General features: G+C 35.4%; 1 protein-coding gene across 6 annotated transcripts in view; it reads left to right on the plus strand.

Annotated features, from left to right (window-relative positions):
- PCDH17 (protocadherin 17) overlaps positions 1-19,480 on the plus strand; it is a 143,889-nt gene that overhangs the window by 43,378 nt on the left and 81,031 nt on the right. For 3 of the 6 annotated variants that reach the window (XM_072410479.1, XM_072410478.1, XM_072410482.1), the window contains 2 exons: positions 10,662-10,720; positions 10,837-11,009. In XM_072410479.1, coding sequence (XP_072266580.1) covers positions 10,662-10,720; positions 10,837-11,009 — 232 coding nt within the window. Of the gene's footprint in view, positions 1-10,661; positions 10,721-10,836; positions 11,010-12,785; positions 13,055-19,480 lie in introns of those variants that run through there. The other 3 variants (XM_072410481.1, XM_072410480.1, XM_072410483.1) reach the window with 2 other exon arrangements.

A 19,480-nucleotide genomic window follows, 5' to 3' on the forward strand; every position in this document is an offset into this window, starting at 1 on the left:
ATTTTATTAGCCATTTGTAAAAAACAACATACTTTTCTTTATATATATATAAAACATGAACATATGTGCAACCTCAAGCAAACAACAAGTTTTTAAATGACAGCCTTCTATTCCACCGGCCTTTGCTTTCTTTCTAGGTCCATGAAACAATTCCCCCCATGTTAATTAATCCTTTTAACCAATACCTCCCCTCACTAACCAGGCCCCCAGCCGCTATCACACCGCCTCAGGGACAATTAGCGGATATACCCATTATTTCTTAACACCTAGCCCCCACAACAACCGAGTGTCGTGCAGGACCACCACTAACGAACAGAGCCTGTCCCCTGATAGGCCCTACCCCCTTATTACCTTTCTTCCCGACCCTTAACCCCTTCATGGACCTAATAAAAGCCGCCCCGCTGCTATGACAATATGCACAACCCTAATGATCCCAACAACAAAAAAACTGGGAGGGAGAGTGGGAGTTGCTTGTCCCAGAACAATTGTCTGTCCCCTTCCATTGTGCCTCTTTTAAATCTCCCCCTTCACTCCACCTTGCACCAATATCCCCCCAATCATATTTGACCTTACCCATCCCCCTTTACACTCCTTTCTCTTTTTTTTTTTTTATTATTTTTTAAATTACCCGCTCTTTTCTTTCCCCACTCTCACACTCTAGCTCTTCTCTCTCTTTTTTTTTTTTTTTTTTTTTAATTACAGCTTAACCCCTTGTTTTCCTGCCTTCCCGTCTTGCCCTGTCATGCGGCCCTTCGCTTATTTAGCTCCAGGCCAACTGTACAATTAGGCCCTGTACAATAAGCGACACCACAACGCACTGCATCTAGAACAGGTGAATGGCTGTGCTTTGTGTGAACACAATGTAATACGTGCAATGCTTTAACTCACTTATGTATATTAGCCTTCTATGTTTTGATTTTGAACTGTGCTTATGGGAGCAGTAACAATTGGGATTTTGAAGTATATTGCGTCCAATGTCTTGTTACCCTTTTTTATTTTATTATAAATTACAAAATGATAGTTCTGGCCTTTTGTCAGTCTTTAAAAACACGATAATTACTAAAATCCACCGTTAAATCTGCCCTTTAAATCTGTTTCTACCAAAATCATTTAGCTTGAAATAAATGAGAACCTTCACACACTGTTTTACATATAAATAAATAAGAATAAACATTGTTTTAATTTGAAGGTGCAAACAGCTGTCAGCTTAATCCATTGCTGAACTGATAGGAATCAAGTCACATGACTGGGGGAAGTTAATGCTTGCAATTAATTTAAATCTCAGTGTGAACTCCCATGGATCAATCGCCCTCATTGGCTTTAATATAAATGAGATTTTGCTCAGTGTTTCCCTTTTTACCAACAAAAGAAAGGAAATTACATTTAATATTTTTTTTTTCATTTCATAAGGAGCATTTATCTTAACAATGTGGGTAGTTTCTTTAGATTTATTAAAGCTAGTAGTTAAAAGATGTTTCTATCTGAAGTGTAAGAGGCAGCGTAAAGGTCTATAAAGTTATTACATTTCATGCTGTGATTACCCCGGTATTTTATATATTGGAACAAACAAGCAGTGCGTACATCTCCCATTCTCCTTGTGTGGAGCTTCATTAAAGTGAAACATTAGTATTCTTCAGTCAATGATAGTGCAGCTTTTCTTACTTGGAAAAAAATCTGGTATTTATTCTGTGTTAATGTGTAATTACGTAAAGACATTGGATTATGGACTCAACAAGTTAAGAGGCATGTACTGCAAAAATGTCTTTTGCTTCTGTTGGAGTGAAGAGTAAATATATGTGAAGTGTAAACTCCGAATTTGTTCTCTTTGGCTGGATTCACTGTATTGTATTGCAATATTGCCCTGCAATGTACAGTATGCTTACTTGTATGCTGTAGTGCCATCTTTTCCAATAAACCTGCATTACAGCACAACACATTGTAATACACTATTGTGTGTTGTGTTGTAATGTATTACTGCAAACATGTGCATGCACCATTTTTTGTATTTTGAGGCCCACTCAAATGAATAGGTTGCCTTGGTGCAAGGTACATGTAAATTAACCCTTTTCTTCTTTTTCTTACTGAGTGTAGTTTTGTCTGATGATGTCACATCTGTCTATTCCAGGCCCCAAAAGTACTTAGAACCATGTTTTCAGTATTTGATTCTTCACCACATCCTATCCATCTATGGCATAATAATTCTTAGAATACAAGACCAAGTCTGTGTAATGATAAAGAACAGTAAATTGATACCAATACTTTGGAACTGAGCTGTGATCATTATTGCAAGGATGTCCTGATTGAAGATTTTTTTTTATATAATCACATTGTTGTGATGTGTGTTATGTTAGATACCAGATAATTGTCACCCAAGGTCATGCTCAGGAGAGTATCTAGCATGTGTACAGTGGTCCCCTGACTTTATTAGTCCTCCCTGGTGGATTGATCAATAACTGAATGGGTATGTTCACTTTATCTTTCTATAGAGCAGTGGTCCGGGGCTCAGACCTGCCATGGGAGAGTGAGCAGATTCTGGCATCATGATGTCACTATGAGGGAATTTTCTTCCCCATTGAGTGACACACGGCTCCCCACGCATGCACGGTCCGAAGTCCATAAATTTAGTGCTCTGTAAGCTCGAAAAGATTGGCGACCACTGCAATAGAGGATAGCACAGCAGGATGCCACTTAACATGTCACCCCCCCCTCCCCTTTCCTCATAAAACAGAATGGTGCTGTATGTACAGTGCTTCTTTGTTCATGTGCCACTGGAAGTGATCATAGAAACTTGTTGCCAGTGACAGTAATCTGACATCTATATGTAGCTTTATAATGCACCATACATTGCCTTAGTGTGTTGCAGTGCCATTTAATTTCAGTGACACCTCAGTGTGCTATGGTAATAGCCCACCACCTATCAAATAACTTGGCTGCCCTAACACATTTTACTTTAATATGTCTCATTCGTTTGATTAGAATGTGGATTTCTGAAGATTTACTGATTAAAGACTGCAGATATTATAAAGACATGTTACATGCATACATTGTTACATGCATATAATAGGTAGAAAAACAGGTTTGTACTGGGGCACTAGTGTGAATTGTTACACTTTGGGCTCTGTTTATAAAACAGGGAATCTGACATGCTGAAGGAATGTTTGCGGGAATGATTCCCTTTTTTATAATTCGAGCCCTGAGTCACATTACAAAATAGGGGCTTTTAATTAGTTTTGAATTGGGTTATCTGTGTGAAATATACAGCATTGTTTTGGATAAACAGATTCTGAGCCCAAATCATCAGCATATATTGCCTTCCAGATGTATCCATTTACTGTACTATTTTGGATAGGTTCCTTATTATTTGATTTCCCACTTCTAAAATGAAGTCACTAAAATAACCATTTCAGTTTAGCCCATAATATATTTGTGCACCAGAATATGAATGCTGAGTTGTTCTGGGACTGCTTGTTACAAACATGATCCTGGCAGACATTATGGTTCGATATCTCTTCTTCATTATATTTATATTATACTACATTGTAATGATTATTGATTTCTCAGCATGTTCTGAATGCATTGACAGTGTTATGGCAAGCTGCAAGTTTTAGAAAGCAGCATTTGCTACAAATATGTAAGTGATCATTGCAGAGTACATCTGGGCAAAGCTTATCCTCCATAGAATGGTAATGCTAATAACACTGTTGGCTCAAGATAAGAAATTGTAGCTTACATAGGTTTATTCTTACTGGGAGAAAAAAAAGCCACCACTTACTTTTTATATAAATATCAGGCACGATATTTCTCTTTTTAATTATAGGTAAATGTAAACCCTAACAGGTTGACATTTAGTTTCATGCACGTGTATATTGAACCTTATTTTGTTTAATTGGTATTTTAATTTTAAACACTTGTTTGTAACTTTTTGTCATCTCTGTGCTTCTGATCAGTGCCATTTCTTGTCTACAAGCATGCACTTCAGTGATGGCGTCATGGCATTTCTCAGAGTACATTTCCTGATGGTGACGGCAGCAGACCATGTACCAATTATGTTTAAATGACCACTTGTAGTCTTCATCAGAAGCCTGCTTAATAGTGTAACAAATCAGGAGCAATTTTTACATGGAAACTCTACAGGCAGTGCCAGAACAAGGAACATTTTATGAAAGGATTACCAAGTAATATTTAATGAAAGCTAAAGATAAAATATAATGACTTTTAAAATGTCACTGACATATTAAACCTTGAGAGATTTGTGTTTGACTTTGCATATTCGAATGATAGTGGTGGTTTATTTGGATCGGGTAATTGAAATCAACTACAGTGACTCAGCAAGCAGGAAAATGGGATAAAGTTTAGTAGGTTTAGGTATTGAGTCCCATGACCTAATCCAAACTCAGACCCCTTCTGCAGAGAAGGACTATTTAATGTCTCAGCAGACGGCAAGATTTACTATACTGTAGTTTTTACAAACATTTGTGATTTTGATAGGTTAAAATGTCAAGTTTATCAATGACAGATGCTGTGTTTCAACTTCTTTGTGTCCGGGAATGGAGAGGATGAGATATTGACATGCATTCATGAGCATTTGATTACATATTCTAGTGAAAAAAGGTTCAAGGGTCATCTACTGTCCTTCAGAATACTTTCAACAACTTCCAATGTGTTCTCATTTAAGTCTGATGAAGCAGTTTGGTGGTGATCCACCCTCTGACTTTGAATGCATGGAAATATAAATATTTGTATCATGCACATGTATTTTATATTATGGCATATATGCTGTTCAGTCACAGTATAAATGTGTTAAACCACATGTCTAAATAGACATTGCATAGTGCTTGTACAATGTTTGTACACAAACATGTAGATAGATGTGTGCAATGAAAAAGAACTATGGAACAAAGTTATCACATTGAAGTGAGACATTTTTTAAAATGGTATAGTAGAAATGACAACACTGTACAACTTTGGAGTTTATTTGATTGAATTAATTTGCAGTAGTGATACGTATGGATACAATGTATAGACTGCCTGGTTTTACAAGAAATTTATGAAAAAAATGTATGCATTGTTTAGTTTGTATTTTTAGATTTCAACTGATAGACTATATCCTGATTTAACCTGCTGAACATTGAACAGATAACTGTGGATTATTTTATATGTTTGTACATTTGGAGCTTAATTTTTGATCAATTTTAATGTCTTCTGCGGTTGTCTATATTAGTATACTGAAACACTGTAAAGCCTTTTAGAAACCAAAGGTATTTGCATGTCTCACTTCCATCACAATGCAAAGAGGAAACAGTTCATTCCATTTTCTGAGTACTGATTAGAAATCATACAAATCATTATTTCATGTCCTTATGTCAACTGTGTATCCAGGGGCACTGCCTTACAATACAGATAAAGCCTGATAGTACAGAGCCACTTATTTGCACAAAAATGTTTCAGGCTAGTTTGCCATCATTAGTGTAGTTCATGGAAGCCCTACGTAATAGGGAACCCAAAAGCCCATCACCAAACCAGTTTAAAACACACTAGAGAATTCTTAAAACAGAAGGTATTACATGTCAGTGGGTATCTGAAAAAAAGCACTTTAAAAAAAATTCTTCATCAAACTTCAATATAAGCAGGCACTAAATGTTTTCCTGTCCTTTTCTTCTCTGGCCATTATTGTTGTTTTATGTCATGACTATGACTGATAAGAACATGAAGGTATTATAAAACTATCTGCTCTGGGTGCCAAATACTCTTGGTACATATTCTTTTACATGTATTTATAATAGTTACAGCTAACCATGCCTAAATACGTTGAGCTTTAATAATTTAGCAGAGGTATCCTGTGACATGGAAATCATTTCAAGGTGCCTAAGGTTAAGAAAGAAAACCACAGAAGGAAGCTTTTTAAGGATCTGTCTCTTGAGTTAGGAGATGAATACTGTCCCATAGAAGTTTATGGGGATTGACAGTGCAGAAGTGGAAGACAATCCAGGCTGTAATATTGTCAATACTATTGCTCAAAATTTGGCAAGCATACAGCTGGAGAGGAAGTAAAATATACTTTGTGTAAAATATTTTCCTTTTCTATAAATTTTACCGAAAATAAATCCAATCTATAAATGTATAAAATGGATTAGATGTATACCATATACATATAACTTTTGACTCTTTAATGAGTTTATTTATGTTTAGTCTATGTGGATTGCTTTAGTATTTTTACGTGTTTTAATTTGTCTATTGAATTTTTATTTCATGATTTAACATTCTAACACTTAACACAGATTGCCTGTACAGAAAATCCTGGGTGTTAAGAAACCTTTTACATCAAGACAAATATAAGGCTATTGTATGACAATAATTCAATAGGTTTATTTGCCATTATGGTAGTTTCAGTTTTCAAGTCATCTAGCTTGTGTAAATGTCTTATACTCAAACTCTGTGTTGCATGTGTGTTAAATAAAACTTGTAGTGACAAAATTATGGAGGCTACCACTGCTGCTGACCTCTTGAAAATGCCGGTTGCATTTCCTGGTCACTAACCAGTAAGCAGACGTTGAAGTAGGACTTCAGGACATGTTCGGAGGATTAAAAAACAGAAATAGGTCAGCAAAAGCAGTGTATGTTCCCTTTTAATTATATACTTTTTACTACTTTGCTGCATTATTAAAAAAAAAAATGCCACAGTGTCCCAAATCACATGTGGAATTTGTAAAAACACAGATCTTGAAGTCTAATTTTAGTCCTTTCTTCTTCAACACTAACCTTTGTGCTTGATCAAACAATCTTCATTATATAGCCTCTCAGGGTGCCATGCTTCTAAATAATTCTTTGCCATATCTTCAACTTGTTCTTTGCCTCATGGCCTCATTCTTTCCTTTGGGGAGCGTGATCCTGCTACATATGGCACTCCCTATAGGAATGCATAGGACCGCGGAGCACATGGTGACATTTTTAGAACCAAGGTTGTGCAGTTCCCCAAGAGTCCATCTCAGTAAAGATCAGGGTCAGTGTCTTGTCACAATGACAATCACGGTCAGATCTGGACCCCAGAGTGTTTGGGATGCTTTTAATTTAAAAATTATTTACACCAAAGGTACAGTTTTCCTTTAAATTCTCTTAACCATTTAGTAGTAAAGAATCCATTGTTATAGGGGAAGAGACTGAAAGAAGAATAGTATGGTATACAGAGATCAATAAACAGCTGGGTGTTCAAAGCTCCATGCTTTGAAACACCAATAATGTCAATCATGGTCAATGCCTTCTTTCAGCAAAGAAATTCTAGGACATGACCAGAGTTAAATTATCCATATCAAAGTTAAATATCCTATAGAAATCAATATGTTATACATTGCTTACAGCTTTACAGGTCCCAGAGTGCTCAGCATTTTGTATGTTATGATACATTTTTTTCCTTGTGGCCAAAGTGCCTGTAGAACAAAGAACAATGTTCTGTTTACTTATGACTGTTCTTCAGCCATATTGCCTCCTCATGACAAATATTAAAGTTGAGATTGATTTGCCAGAGGAGTAGAGACTGTTCACTTAGTGCTTAAGGTTTGTTCATTTTGAATATCCAATAATAAAGGGGGGGAAATAAAAGAAAACGGTGATAACATATGATTAAAACCCTGTTCCATTCTTTTTGCTAGGTGAACAATAACTGCTTTAGGAACTCAATTACACAGTGTAATGAAATATCATGTCAGAATTTGGCCATCTTAAAGTGCAATATTCAAATGATAGAAGAATGTGAGCCACAGTTAACAAGGACCTAGGGATATGAAGCACTGGTTATAGTTCTATGCTAGAGCTGACATGACAAACCTGATGGTGCCTGTTATAAATAAAGGGTTAAGGTTATCACTAGGGTTAAGGTTATGCGTAGAGTTAGGGTATTTCTTGGGATAGGGTCAGAATTTGTACCACAATTCCATAATTGTTAAAATGAGCCACCCCTTTGGAGCCATGTAAGGTTTTTTTCTGCCTATTAGTAGAGCAGACTCCCTAGTTATAAATAGAAGTGCCTTGGATTCCTTTGTATATTCCTTAGGGATTTTTGCATTAACCCAGTATAAAACTTTGGTTTATTTGTTGGAAAGTTACTGCACAGAAGCAGTCACTCTCCTTATGCAGAGTGTCTAGTCACAGTGATCAGTGTTTCTCAACCATGGTTCCATGGAACTCTAGGGTTCCTCCAATGGTTGCTAGGGGTTCCCTAAGCAATGGCTAATTTGTGCCTCTGAGGTCAGTTAACTGGTGCTCATACTCTTTTTGGCTACCTGTAAGGGTGTCATACTTCCCATTGGCCTGAAATGTAAGAGGCATTCTTTGCAATGCCTAACCACACTACTGTACTTTGAACAGTAGATAGTACTTCAATAAAGGCTTCCCTGAAAACCTGAAAGTTTTTTCAAAATTCCTCAATGTTAAAAAATTGAGAAAGGTTGCCCTAGATGTAGGTATTTGGATGCAGCCTGTAGTGAATTGACCTGCTGGGTTCCTCTTGTAGCTTTGCTTTTTGCACAATATGTGAATCATGACAATAACATCACTTCTACCTTTACATGATATTATATTGATTTGATGCACATGATGTGGGATTACATCTTGCTGCTTGTAGGAATATGTTTAAATTAAAGTATCTAGTCTGCAAGTTTAGGTTGAAGCTACCAAACATACATACAAATTACTGTGAATTAATGTTTTTGGTGTAAAAAATGCAAAAGATCTTATTGAACTGATAGAAAAAAAAGGTTCAACATATTTTGGTATTTATAGGTATTAAGCAGTATTGTGGGTCAATTATTTACATTTTTACTGCCTGGAACTGGCAGTTGACTCCACTTTGCATGAGCAATGCTCCTAATATGGTGCAAGAACTTGTGTTTTTTTAGTATATTTGCTCTGTGTAAGCACCAGTGACCTTGATGACTGCTCAGCAGAGTATATATGAGAATCTATATTAAATAGAGTTATAAGCACTTATTGCACTATTACAAATGTGTGAAAGGTGTGTTTAGTGACCTCCTAAGTGCTTTTGGGTACTATGTTTATGGACCAGTCATATGCAGAAGCTCTCAGATGCGATGGATATATTCAGGACTATTTAATATTACCTTTCTATATAAAGGTATTTAAATTCTGTGAGCAAAATCTCTGTTAACAAAGTGTCTATTTTTGCCTTTGAAAGCAACATTCCATATAGTTATTTTTTGTCTAATTTTAGCAGCTACAAAGAATCCTTATTATGCTTCCTTGTTTTTATTCATTACCTTCTTCCTAAACTCGTTTTACTTTAACTTTTTAATTGGGGAGTTTTTGCATAAAAGATGAAAGTATCAAAAATTAGACCTGCTTGAAATATTTAAATATGAAAGCTGTTTTCCAGACAAAATGATGTGGATAAGGCTGAATGCAGTCAAGCAGAGAAATATTAGATAAAGGATCAGAGTATATCTCATACAGTCTTACAAATTACATCATTAGATCTTCATTATTGAAACCCCCTTTAATAACACAGGGCCACCAGCAAGATTAAAAAAATTAACTCCTGGAAGAAAGGGTAATTTTTAGGATCAGTCATTTATGTAAACACTTGCTGTGAAACATTCAACATTACCTTAGGCTCTATGCTTCATTAGTTAAGTGTTTTTAAGCAGCACTTAAGCAATGTTTTTTTTTTCACAAAAAAAAATTGTTGCCGGTGCATCGCGGCATGTCATGATATATGGAACAGTCAAGCGTTTGTCAATATGTCAGCTGCAAGGGATGTAGCCTGTGCTGATGTGCAGTGTTGATGCCTTTTGCTTTTTCCCATCATCTTATTTTGTCTGCCAGTGTTCTTTTGTTTATGCCTTTTGAAGCTTCTGTGATTTATACAAAGAGAATTCACATTGTAATTGGCAGAGATCCACACAATTTGAATTCAGTAAACAACATTAGATCACTGGTTTGTAAACTAGCTGTGCTAAAAATACTTAACAGAACCATTAAATGACATTTTCCCCCTGCACTTGGCAACAGTAATCATTAATATTATTGTTTGCTTGCAGTCGTATTACACAGCAACAACTATTAATATGGATGAGACTTAATTATGAAGATTAAATTATCCATACATGCAAAGCTTGCTTTTGTTCAAATTAAAAAAAAATTGCCCACTCGAGGTTGTGTATAGGGCTTATCTCTTAATTTTTCAGCAATTTGGTTTTGTTTCCTAAATTTATATTAAAGAAGGGGTTTATGCCAGAATCTCAGGAAATGATATACTGGAATTAATAAAAACAAACAATGGTAAATTATTTACTTTATTCCTGGGCAGGCAACAGATAATGTTGGCTTTTCTAACCTCTATTCCCTTAAATATTCCATCATCATAGCCAACTAATGAAAACACATAAATAATGCTTCTCGATGTCTGACGCAGGAAATGTTTTAATGTTTATTTTAACAGGTAATGTGTAAAGTAGATTAATTTAATATTCTTTGGGGCTCTGTTTTATTCTTAGCTGTAATCAAAATGTACAAAATGTAAAAATAAAAGAATATTTAATAATGCATGTGCCAGGAAACCATGTTGCTTGGCAGACTGTCTGTCCACAGTGCATCCATATTCACATATACTTGTTTATTTATATGTCTTTTTTTCTCTATTTTCCTCACAGACAGACAATTTCCCTGCTGAGTCCAATTACATGGGAAGCAGACAGCAATTTGTTCAAAGGTAAGACAGTTAAAATAATGGTCTATATATTACAATTTACTCTGCTATGGACGGTCATACTTTCTCATTGTGTGACACTTAAAGTGAATTTACTTTATTTCTTTATAATAAATCAGCAGTTCAACCTTCAAAGAGCCAGAAAGAGCAAGCCTAAGGGACAGTGGTCATGGAGACAGTGATCAAGCTGACAGTGATCAAGATACCAACAAAGGTTCCTGCTGTGACATGTCTGTAAGAGAGGCCCTTAAGATGAAAACCACAACGGCTAAATGCCAACCTTTAGAGCAAGGTGAGTAACCCCATCCATTGCAATGCAAAGTAAAAGGTTAAATATCATTCTATACATTTATCTGGCTTTAGCTACATGGCAAATACTAAAACAAGGCAACTGATCCCACAATAGCATGCTAAAAAAACTCTTGTTATAGGGATATATAGGCTCTGGCCTAATGCCAACTACAGTCAAATTACCCCTTGTTGTAATGTTAAACAAAATGGTTACTCTTACACTGTACTGTGCAATTATAGGCAATGTAAATAATCCTTAAATTGTAATATAATATACATATTATAATATATAGTACCCTGGGGAAATTGGTATTAGTGCATAGCATGCACCTGGTCTTTGACGATGGATCAAGTTTAGACAATTCTAAACCCTATTTACCAAACCATGAAGTGTTAGGCATTTCTTCAATACTTCTGGAAGCTTCTAATCACCAATTTCTAGCAGTGAAGATCAGACACTCACTGTTATAAGTGGTCAAAAATATAATCAATTATACAGGTATAGAGTGAAGGCATTAAGAATGGAGGAGGATCTGCCTTTCTATTCCTGTTAACCTGTACATTACTGTTTATGGATGAGATCCTAAAGAGAATGCCCATTTAACAGATGTGATTTGCAAGGCACGGAACAAACCACTAGACCTTCATTTGCAGGAAAAAAACATACCATAAAGAGACATTTTAGCCAGTTGGCATCATTGCAGGGTGCCTGCCTCATTTCTGGGAGGGGGAACATTCACCATCATCTAGCTCTTGTCTCCCTAGCCTTCCAGCCCACCCCTTTCATTCATCAAAATAGGTTATTTCTGTTATGGAGTCTCAGCATCATGTCCACTTCTCTATGCAGCCGGGCTCATATCCACCCTTAGGAAATTTTATTATTTGCATAACTTGTTGCAAGTGCCAACCTACTGCTTTCATTTGGATTAATGGCTCTTGGGAGTGGTACTGAGAGTTCTGTGATGTTTTCAGGTCCCATACATTTTTCTGCCTGTATTGAATAAAAAAATAAATTGTACTGAAAACAGAGAAAGTTTATTTGAAAATTGTATTAACATATTTATAAAGAGAGAGGGTGGACCTGGCAATGTTAACATATAAACAGATTCAACTTCAACCTTAAAGTATTAAATAACATACCATGAATCTAAATTTAACCTAATGCAGTTTGCTGAAAAATCGGTAATATTTCCTCAATAATTTTAAACTGGAGGTTATATACTATGCCATATTGTGCTTGTGAATTCATTCTGTTACCTACTGGAGACAACTTATTTAAAAAAACAACACAAATATATAGTTAACATACAGTCTTAATGTCACACATTAAAGTTTGTATAACCAAAACCTCTAACAGCTACCAGTACGAAGTCTATGACCTTGTCATGTAGTGATATCTGAAGAGTTAAATATTATATTCTACAGTTCATTTGTTATTAAGCTAAATGCCAGCAGCTGGGGAAAGGTCACCAACTTTCTTTACTCCAATGTTTAGTGTTAAATATAGCATACAACTTATTTTATTTTATTAAAATGGCAAGTACTGGTGAGGGGTCATTGACTCCATGATACATAGGGTTAAGAAGTTTGTGCTAGCTACCTTCTGACTGCTAATGAAAGTGTTACTATCCATTCTGCAAGGTAATTTTATTAGACTGTATTTTATATTATAAATGACATTTTATTTTATTTTATGTTGCATAAAGTTTAGGGTAGGAAAACTTTGCAATGTCAGAAGGATTGTTCGGCATGCTTCACCTTCTTTTTTTGCCTGCAGCTGACCCTGTTACAGTTTGTGACAACAGAAAGCATTTGGCTGACAGCTAAACCACATCATAGAAAGCTTTCAGAATTATGATACCTGCATGCTATAACCCAGACAAGAGGATAAAAGAGTGATATCACAATGACATGCTTCTGTTATATTTCAGAAAAAGTATGTTCAACAGAACCTCTGCTTATTTAATTCACAGTTTGATTTATAGTCAAACTTCAGCCAGCCAGCAAAATAAACAGTTTTCAGCCTAACAGCAAAATAAAATATAACATGTTGTTTTCACTATTGCATTGCAATAGTGCCCATGTTTCTTCATGGCACAACACATGCACTGGTGTGATGGGTTTACCGTTCAAGTATAACAACACTTCAAACGCAACTTGCCAGTTCACTGCAGCACAACGCAATGCAAGTAATTGTGCTACCCTAACCCAATGCACACAAATGCAAATAGCTACTTGCTGGGTTTTCGAAAATGTGGCATATTGCCTTGGTAGGAACAGGTCCTTAATGTGAAATTATATTTTATTGTTTGTAATTTTTGTTTAGTTACAGTTGTGATTCTCACAACCCTTCCACACAACAGATGAAAATGATCCATCATACAAATGAGATCTTCCCCATGGCCTGCCTCCTTATGCTGCTTAAAGACTTCCCCAGTCTCCAGTGCCAGAAATTAGGTTAGATTGTCAGTGCTGTGCAATACAATAGCGCAAGATTGTCTCACAATGCTTTTGCTTTCACTCTTAGCCTTATATCTGCGATGCACAGAATTGTGGGACAATAATATAATAAAATGATTTTAAGCAGTTATGCTAGCAAAATTTATTATTTCACAAACACATAACTGATCTGAGGGATATTTCATGCCTAGAATTCTGCTTCAAGACTGAATGTGCTGCCCTCCGATTCTAAAATATTTGAAGTTTCATTGCTATAGCAGGACTATAGTCAATGAGAGGCATATATCAGTAATTTGAAGGGATTCAGGGAATGTAGTCATAAAGTTTTATTTTGGTGGTTAATACCCACTCTTTTATGTTTCAATATTCTTTCTATTTTAGACCTTCAAAATGAAATTTGAGCTATTAGAAAATATGAAATTAACATAAGGTTGTTAAGAAATATATTTTATTATAAGGTTTAATGCACCCAAAAGTTATATTTCCTTGATAGGAGGAATCCTCTGTAGGTTCTTATTCCAAATATTATTGCAAATGTTTAGGGGGGTTGTGGACAAGATTTCCCAGTAGTAATTCCTAGCTAAATATCCATTTAATAGTTAAATATCATTTTTGAGGCTTAGAGGGTCAGAACTAAGCTCACACTCAGGACTACACAAAAAAAATGGGCACTGGAACTTATACTGAAACTAATAGGCTAAAATACTATTATTTTTATTTTTAATATTATGCAGTATTTACACAGCACTGTACATTGAACAGGTATAGCAAATGACAGACAGGATACAATGACACAGGAGGAAGAGCGGACCCTGCCCTGAAGAGCTTACAGTCTAAAATTGGAAGTAGCACACAATGGGGGGGGGGGGGGTGGATATGGATTGTTTGGTAAGTAGTGAAGGATTAGGAGACAGAAGAAGAAAGTTAGAAAAGTTTGAACAAATGGGTTTTAAGAGCTCCTTTAAATGTGCCGACATCCTAGTGGACAAGAAAGAGAGGCTAACAATAAGGGCCAATCAGTTTTTTGTATTAGACTACAATTACTAGTTCACCATTCCTGTCTCAGGAAAACTGACAATCCTTGTGAAAATAATGTAATGCCCCTGCACAGGTCATAAGAGTGAAAATATATTGCTGACTATATACTGCATATGATTGATAACATGTTATTATATGCTTACTTAGTAATCCACAGCTAGTGGCATGGGAACTTTAAAAATCATTTATAGAGGGCAGCTGAAATCCTAATATTCTGACCATCTGCAAACAACATTATCTTAATTCCATGATGTGTTTGTTTCCCACAGTGCTTCTCTATCTTCTTCCCAATAAAGAGTAATTCCAGGTAACAGGCACAAGTAATCAGTGACCTGGTAATGCTCCCAAGTAAATTCTACAATGTACTTAAATTGGTACCTTTACTTATTAGCTAAGTTATGCAGTGCTCCTAGTCCCACTTTCTTGCCCCTGCTACAGTGTTGGTATACATTGTGCAGTAATAAAAGAGTTGTCTGGAAAAGTGGGGGCAGCTTCAACCAAAATTTTATCCTAATGATCTAGACACGTGCATTGCTCAATATTGTTTCAACAGAAACTTCAAATGGAACCTCAAGTCCCATGTGTAACGTCTGAAATGTAAAGAAATAAGAAAAAATTCAAATGAAAGTAAAAATCAATATATAAGAAAACATCTATCAATCTATCATGAGTGAGACCCAAGAGGGTTTAATATCCCAAGGTCTGTTTGTAGCTTTTTACAGGCTCGTATCACTAGACCTAAATATTTTTCCTTTTTAGTCTATCCTGGGACATCCTTCTTTGTACTCTGCTGAAATGAGGGGCACCATGTTTACCTAGTGCATTATGTATAGAGGTCTGCTCCACTTCTTTACCTCTGTGCAAGCTATTTGCCTTTCATCTTCAGCTGGAGATATTTTCTGTCTGCTTTCCATCCTGTAAATGGAGAGTATTTAAGATGCCATCTTCAGTAACAGCTGCTTTCTACTCTGTAGAGTCCAATTTTAAAACCATTTTAAACAAAGATCTATTATTCTCTACAAACTAATAAACAAATGCTACTTAATAAGCTAATAGCTTATTGCAGATAACAGATCAATGATTCCAGGTATAACTAATTAACAGCAAGTCAATCATATAATCATCTTTGCCAGGGTTGGCAGGAAAAAAATATTGTAAAATGATTACATCGCACTGGGAAGGCTCAAGGTGACAGTTTAATTACTAATGTACTAAAGAGGATTTAGTGTTTTACCATATATGAATGAACTGTAAGATGAATTAATATATCAATATATTTTAGATTTCCTGATTATCTCTGGGTGCAACAGAACAAAATGCATGTCGGGGAAGCATACAGAACAGATAAGCAAAATCGAAAAATTCCTCTTTCAGTTTTGAAAATTAGGAGATTACCTAAAATTGTGGCAAAAATACATTGGTGTTCAATATTTTGATTGTAACACAGAAAGGGAACTTTTAGGTTTTCGTTGATGTTCAGATCAGGGACAGTGATCATCTGGAAAACAGAATAACATAAAGATTTACAGGTGCTAATCATTCTTTACTCTATCAAGGGAAAATGTAAAAAGTTAAAAAAGAAAGGTTTTTGGTTTCATGATTTATATCTACTTCTTTAAACAATACTGTCCAAAAACAGAAAAGGTGATTGGGATGTTTTATGGGGGGGGCAGTTAATTAAATAAAATAGATTTTAAAAATCCTCTAATTGAAGGGATTTTGAAAAAAATATCAGAACATCTTATTAAACAAAATTACAGTTTGTTAATGCAAAATATGTAAATTTCAAAGCAAAAAAAACAAAAAACAATTAACCATTATGTATTTCTTTATAGAAGCATTCTGAGCAGTCTGTAAAATATACACCCTGATGGCTGATGAACTAATTACATTTATCTAAGATAGATTTCAGTTACTCTTACCCCACCCTCATTACAAGTTTCATGCAAATACTGATAAAAACAGGTCCCAAACCCATCTATCCAGAGTTGGCAGTGCTTGGTCATGGCGAGTGGGTCACCTAATTTAGAATAATTATTGTGGTGTTTCAAAAATATGCGGCTTGGCTTCCTCAAAATTGACCTTAGACTGTAGAAATTAAATATAACTATGGCAGAGACATTGGGCATGATTTATTAAAGCTCTCCAAGGCTGGAGAAGATACACTTTTCACAGTAAAGCTGGGTTATCCAGCAAACCTGGAATGGGTTTCTTCAAAATCGTTTGCTATTTGTTATGAAATGTTTTCAATCATGGACCAGATCCATTCCAGGTTTGCTGAATCACCCTTTAATTTTACAATAAACTGTTGAAATCTGCACAATATATATCTGTCTTTGCCATAACAGAAGGCAGATGGTGTCTTTGTCAAATAATTGTTACATTTTCATACAACTCAATTGTTTAGAAATATGTAAGGTTCAACAGGTCATGACAGAATTACTCAGCTGTGGTATGTTAGCATCAGGTGTGAAATTAATATATTTTTAAAATTACTCTTAATGAACAAAAATACAATTATTCAGAAAAAAAATGTATATTTAAAAGAAGTAATTTCCTTTTAATAATCAAATATATCCCTGTTCTATCCTTCATTGTCTCAATGATTTCTCATTTGCAATGAGACAGAGCTGCACTATTCTACAAATGACAACACTATTTCTTATCAATAATTTTCTTTGATTTTACATCTGCATTTTTTGTCAGTCAAGCAAGCCTTCTGTTTCACCGGCTATGGTAAATTAGGTCAATTACAGTAGCTATAATGGTGGAATACATTTTAAAAAGATGAGTTAGTAATGTAGAAAAGCAGCTCATCTATCAGCACACCTCTGAGCTTCCAGTTCTTTTCTTTTTACTGCTTTTTTTCCCCAAACTGCAGAATTGTGCTGCCCAGAATACTTAAAATACTGCAATGTAATTTATATTGTATATTTTGAGGGCTGACCTTGCACAAGACCTTGCTTTGCAAGTAATAAATGCCAGAAAGATTATTATTTTCTGACCTTTTACCATAGTGCTTCTCTGTTTATAATTGGACATTGATCTGTATAAATATGTTTTGGCCTTTTTATAGGAGTCATTTCACACTAGAGGTGCGCTTTTTAATTTTAAGCAGTCGCTTATTTCACCTTACGCAAATGAAAGTTCCATAGGAGAAAAAAGGACCTCGCAGAAATGGATTTCACAATATTATAGCTTTTAATGTGCCACAAAAAATAAATAAACCACTTAATCACGATTTTCCTAGTACATACCCGAAAGATTGCTATTTGACCATAATCATGTGTAGTGCCACTCGGTGGGAAATTAAACATTTTAAAAGCATTTGATAGCCTCATTAGAGGGAATTTAGGCACATTTTTTAGTGCATTTGGCCACTCAGAATACATTAAACTACTCCCATCATCTTTCACTTGGTTTGCAACCTATCTTTTTACATTACTGGGACTTCCGCCGCTGTAGAGACAGGATCATATCTGTTAAATGGTATGCCAAGTAAATCTCAGTCACTGGCTCTTGCTTGCAAAGAAGCAATAATTTCTCTTGCAGGCTATAACTGTCATCCTCCACAGCTCACCTTTTAGTCCTCAATACAAGGACAAACAGAGAAACAATATACTATAGGAAAGAGACGGCAAACCTCCAGTTATTTGGAGCGATTCTGTGTTTTATGGGTAAAGAAATACAAGTAATAAAATTGCATATACAGAATGCTCAAAAGGCTCTTGACTTTTTTTACAGATATAAATGCCCTACACATTAGATTACTCTTAAATTAGATTACTTGCCTAAAATGATATGGTAAAGTAAAAAAAATCTTCTAATAAAAATACTGGTGATAATCTGTATATGATGATAGAATTCCATACTTTTAGGAGTACCATTCCTTCTAAGTTCGAGTTATTTATTTAAATAAATTATCAAAAAAATCCTTGCATGAAAAGGATCCCAACCATAAGACTCCATTCATTTGTCAGCATTGTTAAATGTGTTTATGAAATCTTTGCCTTAAACACTACTTTTTTCACCTTAACAAGGTATGTGGGATGTGCACAGTACTGCTGGGGTACCTCAGATTTCTGATTGAGGACCCACATATTACATTTCAGCCATCTAATATGTGCCAATCCACTTCAGGACCACACATCTCGTGCTACCTAAAATTTCCTTAATTCCATAGCTGCTGTTAATCATTTGACTGATAAGTGTGAAAGGGAAGTTACAGTTCTTTTAACCTCATTTCATGTATAGACCGTGGGCAAAAAACTATGTGCACTTTAAGGTAATAATTGACTTGAATTGTTCTTTCACTAATTTTTCTTGCACCAAACACCTTAAAAGGTTTTCTGCATTTTTCTTTAGCCTTGATTTTTTTCTGAGCACATCAAAGAATCTGTGAAAAGCTCAACTTTTCAGAGCTGTGCTGTGACACACCACCTTTTGCTGGCCTTTTCTATAATGCAGAGAGAGAAAGCATCTTGTGCCATTATAAAAACAGACAGTATCTACTGTTTATGCACTCTGCTATACTGCTTTGCAAAGATGCATTAAAGGTGACAATTTATCTGATTTAATTTCATGGTCTGGTCTGCCAGTTTTGCATCCATCGATCTGCCTGTATCTATTAGAGCAATAGATACCAAAATAAAAAATGGGGATTTACTGAAAATTAGCCTAATGCTGACAAAGGTTTATTCTTTATCACTGGTGACCTAAGATATAGTTATAGACGAGCTCCAGACCAATATTTGCAAGAGAAAGAAAAGGAAGAACACAGCATTAAAGCTGCACACTAGTGTAGATTTTATATTCAACAAGTTTCTCTTTCCCCAGTCAAAATTGATGCATTCTTTTCATGTTGGATGCTCTTTTAGAGAAATGAGTGTTTGTAAATACAGTGACACCATCAAGCTGGTCCCCAAACAATATTTTCTCCTTTGCCTGTAGGTGAATGTCCAGTGCTAAATGTCA

Source organism: Pyxicephalus adspersus, chromosome 1 (genome assembly GCF_032062135.1).
Source record: "Pyxicephalus adspersus chromosome 1, UCB_Pads_2.0, whole genome shotgun sequence".
Lineage (NCBI taxonomy): Eukaryota > Metazoa > Chordata > Amphibia > Anura > Pyxicephalidae > Pyxicephalus > Pyxicephalus adspersus.